Raw genomic sequence first — 5,015 nt, 5'->3', positions numbered from 1 at the left:
TCTTGCAGAGGTATATTTGTAATATGAAAACAAGTATGGGAACCAACAAAGAGGCGAAATGCCCGAGGAAGTAGCATCAAAAGAAACAAATGAAGACTTCGACTCCTGGAGTGCACTTAATAGGCCGAAGAGGACCCGAACTGGAAGCACGACCTTCTCTTAAGAAGCATCAGCAATGAATGTACTATCCTCCATGTAGTTACAGAGTAATGAGCTTCACCAATATTTGGGAACCCCCAACGTGTTACCAGAAGATCCACAACAAAGAGCCAACTTTGATGTCTTAGAATATTGGAAAACCAGAAAATGTATTTTTCTGGTATTATCAAGACTTGCCATGAATGTTTTAAATGATCCTGTCTCAACAGTCTAATACGAAAAAACATTTAGTGCAAGTGGAAGAATTTTAAATGAAAGGAGGACTAAACTTTCACCAAAAATGATTGAAGTCCTCACATGTCTTCGAGATTGGGAAAGGTCGCGCCATCAGGATCAATACGAGGTTGTTGACAATACTTTAATAGAGTCATTTCAATTTTGTAATATAAATGATACGGATGAGGAAGGTCCCAATCAACCCCAAAATTAGTTTTTTTTTTTTTAAATTGTAAATTAATTGTCAATTATAGCACTCTTTTTTCCTTACCAAGTTTTTGTCTCAATTGGGTTTTTCTTGGTAAGGTTTTTAACGAGGCAATAATTGTTGTAATTTCTTATTTTATTTTTTGATAAATGAATAAATCTAATTTTTCTTATATTAAAATTTCATTGTATTAATATTGAATTAATATTTGAAATGTTAACAAAAAAAATTAATTGAATTGAATTATTGATATTTGAAAAGTTAACTAAAAATAATTACACAAAAGAAAAAAAAAAAATTAAAAAATAAAATTAAAAAAATTATGGGGTAGCTCGGCCCGAACTGCACCAAAACCCATCGGATTAGGGTTGGTGGGCCGGGCTGGGACAACCTTCTTGGCCAAGAGGCGGGCTGGGTTTTGTTGGCGGGCCAAGTTAGGCCCGGCTCGCCAATTTCCATAACTTGCTGTGGGCCAGCCCGGACAGGTTATTTTTCCACCTCTAGTCACATCATGGCAGCCAATATGACATTTCTCATGTCATATGATATGTCATAAATCTGCTGCATCACTCCCCCACATTAAAAATAAAAATAAATAAATAAAGAAACAAAAACATTTCTGTTTACCCTAAATCTAAATACAAACATAAAAGCTCTTCCCAAATGTCCTTTCAACTTTTAGAACGACAATCTCCAATCTCAACCCCCACCAGGTCACTGACGCAACCGCCCATGGACGCTGCCCTACACCCATCACGGTCACCCATTTCAGCCGTACCATAGCCCACAAAAACATCTTCATACATGGCTTTGAGATCCCCATTTCATTCGTCTTCAATCTCTCAAAACCCATCTCTGAAAGTTAATGTTTTATTTTTGTTAGCACACTTAAACTACCTCACAACGTCAAGCTCCAAAAATAAAGTTTTGTATTCTTTCAAAAAAAACCCCGTGAATGATCCTCACTTGCTAAATTCCTCAAAGAAAGTTGTCGATCAGGTAACTTTACTCTGAATGAAGCATTGTACTTTTTTTATTGCATGATTAAGTCATAACCCATTTCTCAAATTTCATCATTCATTACTTTGTTTAGTGCATTAGCAAAGAAGAAGCATTATTACTTTGTTTATGGCATTAGCTAAGAAGAAGCATTACTATGAAGTGATTTCACTTTATAAGCTATTGAATTCAACTGGGTTGTCTCCAGATTTAATGTCTTTGAACATTTTGATAGATTGCTTGGGTAATATTAAAAGGTTTTCAGATAGTTTTGCGGTTTTTGGGGTGATTTTGAAGAAGGGTTTCACCCCAAATGCCATGACTTTCAATTGTTTGATTAAAGGTTTGTGTGTAGAGAGAAAGATTATGGAGTCGATGGAATTGTTTAAGAAAATGGTTGTTGTTGGATGTAGGCCTAATGTGGGTACTTATGGGTCTTTGATTGACGGATTGTGTAAAACGGGGAAGATAAGTGTTGCTATTAAGTTGCATGAAGAGATGGTTAATGGGAATGGAGGATTTGGTGTTATTTGTAGGCCAAATGTTGTTAGTTATAATATTATAATTGATGGCCTTTGTAAGGCTGGATTAATTGAGAAGGGTAAGAGTTTATTTACTGAGATGATTCAAAGAGGTGTGGATCCAAACGTTTATACCTACAGCATTTTAATAAATGGTTTTTACTTGACATACAGAATTGGTGATGCAAGGGCATTGTTTGATTTTATAACCAGGAAGCGGTATAGACCTGATGTTTGCTACACTACTTTAATCAATTGGTGTGGCAAGAATAAAGAAGTCAAAAGAGCTCTTTATCTTTATCGAGAGACAATTTTAAAAGGAATTAGGCCTGATGTGATTACATATAGCACCTTGTTAACTGGTCTTTTTCTTAAAGGTAATGTAAAAGATGCACGAAATTTAGTTGGTGAGATGCGACTTAATGGTGTTTTTCCTAATTCCTAGACATATAACATTTTCATTGATGGACTTTGCAAGAATGGATGTGTTTTGGAAGCGATGGAATTGTTTAATACTCTAGTAAATAATAAGTTTGTAGTTGGCCTTGAAGGTTTGAGTTCCCTCATTGATGGATTATGTAAAATAGGGAGATTCAAAACTGCTTGGGACCTATTTCAAAAATTTTCTCTTCATGGAAACCTAGTGCCAAACGTTGTAACATATACCATTTTGATCAATGGGCAGTGTAAAATTGGGCAACTAAAAAAGGCAAATGAGTTGCTGTCACATATGGAGGAGAAAGGTTGTGCTCCAGATGTGGTCACATTTAATATGCTCATGTTCGGTTTCCTCAAGAATAATGAGATACCAAAAGTTGTTGAACTCCTTCATAAGATGGCACAGAGAAATGTGAATCCGATCGAATGTACAATATCCTTAGTCATGCAGTTACTAATGAAGGCCAAAATTTATCGTGAATGTTTGAACTAGCTTCCTCAATTTCCGGTCCAAAAGTGAAATTGAAGTTTACATGATAAAATGATAGGAACCCACTACAATAACTCAACAATTAGGCTGGGTAACAGGCCTTTTGTAAGCTTAGGTAGAACTCTCCTTGGAAAACTGGCTTGCCAAGGGAAGGTGACCAAGCCCTTGATAACCCACATGCCCACCCTTTTCCCCTTCCAATGTGGGATCCTAACATAAAACTTTAGTGAGTATTAAACTTCTTTCAGAGCAGAATCTTGCAAAAGTTCATCCAGCTACCCAAATGCTCTATTTCGATTACGGTAAGAAGAAGGTTCAGTAAGCACTTTCATCTGTTCAAATTTGATAGGGATGGTGATGGGGATGATTGAGAATGATGGCTTCCCTGATCAGACATATGATACGTGATTTGTCTTTATTGCAAGTTGATAATCCGTGAATTATACAGTTTTCATTAGACCATTTTGTCGGATTTCAGGTACTTTCTAGTGCATTTTGACTTGAATTGTTGCTTAATTCTTTACTTTTCGTGTTTCAGGTTAAAATGGACATTTTGAGCAAATAAGGACAAAATTGGATATTTTTGACTCAGAAATTAGCGGATCTCAGAAGATAGGAGAGTTCTGGAGCAGGATAAAGCACGATGAAGCTTGTTCCCAAGGGAAAGCACCGAGAATCGAAGAATCAAACGAAGAAGCAAGCAGAGTGGCAGTTATGTAATTTCAGAACTTTTCAAGAAGCTTCACCCCGGCGAAGGAATTGTCTTCGTTGCGGCGAAGTAAGCCAGGGATGAGTGTGTCTGCTTCACTCTTCGCCGCGACGACAGTCATTATTTTCAGTTTTGTTAAACGCACAGTTTCGTTTCGTGCGTGTTTTAGCTGGGTTATTTGGACGAAGTATAAAAGAAAAACTTAGCCTTTTGCCCAGGGGTTGTCTTCTTTTAGGGTTAGCTACTTTTACATTTTTCTTAGTAAACTTTGAGCGATTTGGTTTGTTAAAGGGAGAGGATTCGATTCTGACTAAAGGATTCATCTTTTGGGGAGATTTCTTATCTTTTATCTCAGTTTCATTATGCTGAACTTGATTATTTCCGTTTTTCGTTTTTGTATTATTGATTTAGCTATGAACTAATCTATTTTGGGTTAGGGTTTTGATGGTAGTTTGGATTTTAAATGGGTTAAGTGTTTGATTGTGTTATTTTCATATGAATATGCTTTGGTTGTGTGTTACTCTGATTTTTAATGCTGTATGTGATGAACATGATGAGATTGAGAAATGAATCATGTTAGGCTTCTTGGGTAATCACCATTATAGTATTGGATGCTAGAGATAGATTCAAGAATTAATGAAATCATTATAGGATTCTTTTGCTTAATGAGTTTGGAATTATTAATCTTCAATTTGTTGGGTGCGGAAGGTTAATAAGGATGAATAGGAAAACATAGCCCGAGAGGGTATGTTTAACATATTAGTGAGTTCGATTTACAACCATTGCGTATGAATGTGAATGTAGTGTAATTTTTAGGTTTAACCCATAAAAATCCAAATGAAGTCAAAACCCTACCCGTTTTACTTGAATTGATTATCCGTGTTTTCATATTGCTTTCTTAATTAAGTTTTAATCTTAGTTTAAAATTCATTGTTTTTTTAATTAGAATTTGCTCCCACCAATCCAAAGAATTCGATTGCTTCAACTTGATAACATTAGGAAACTCAGTGCTTTGCTAACAATCACTACAACAAAATACACATATAGCTACGAACATTAGCTATGAAAAGAAAAACTGTAGCAAATACATATTTACAGCTAGAAAAGTCAATATTTGTAGCTAATTGAAATAATTTTAGTGATAAGAATTTCTCCCTCGAAGCTAATATTCATCCATTGCTTTAACTTATTAAAATTGTGGCAATAGCTATTCATTTAGTTACAATGTATTAGCTATGGTAAATCATTGTAGCTAATTAATGTATTTAGCTATAA

The 5,015-nt window shown here is 35.3% G+C and overlaps 1 protein-coding gene across 1 annotated transcript; it reads left to right on the top strand.

Moving 5' to 3' along the window:
* The first annotated feature begins 1,975 nt into the window (after positions 1-1,975).
* On the top strand, positions 1,976-2,548 carry LOC116110649 (pentatricopeptide repeat-containing protein At1g62914, mitochondrial-like). Its single transcript, XM_031396866.1, has one exon. It carries the CDS (start codon positions 1,976-1,978, stop codon positions 2,546-2,548), a length of 573 nt encoding a protein of 190 aa, XP_031252726.1.
* Positions 2,549-5,015: the final 2,467 nt, after the last annotated feature.

The sequence above is a fragment of the Pistacia vera genome, unplaced genomic scaffold (assembly GCF_008641045.1).
Source record: "Pistacia vera cultivar Batoury unplaced genomic scaffold, PisVer_v2 Contig609, whole genome shotgun sequence".
Classification (NCBI taxonomy): domain Eukaryota; kingdom Viridiplantae; phylum Streptophyta; class Magnoliopsida; order Sapindales; family Anacardiaceae; genus Pistacia; species Pistacia vera.
The sequence above is the reverse complement of the archived record's forward strand: the minus strand, read 5'-3'. Positions and strand labels throughout refer to the sequence as shown.

What these genes read in the sequence shown, in the direction of transcription:
- LOC116110649 (XM_031396866.1), top strand. Translation starts at nt 1,976, where the DNA reads ATGGTTGTTGTTGGATGTAGGCCTAATGTGGGTACTTATGGGTCTTTG.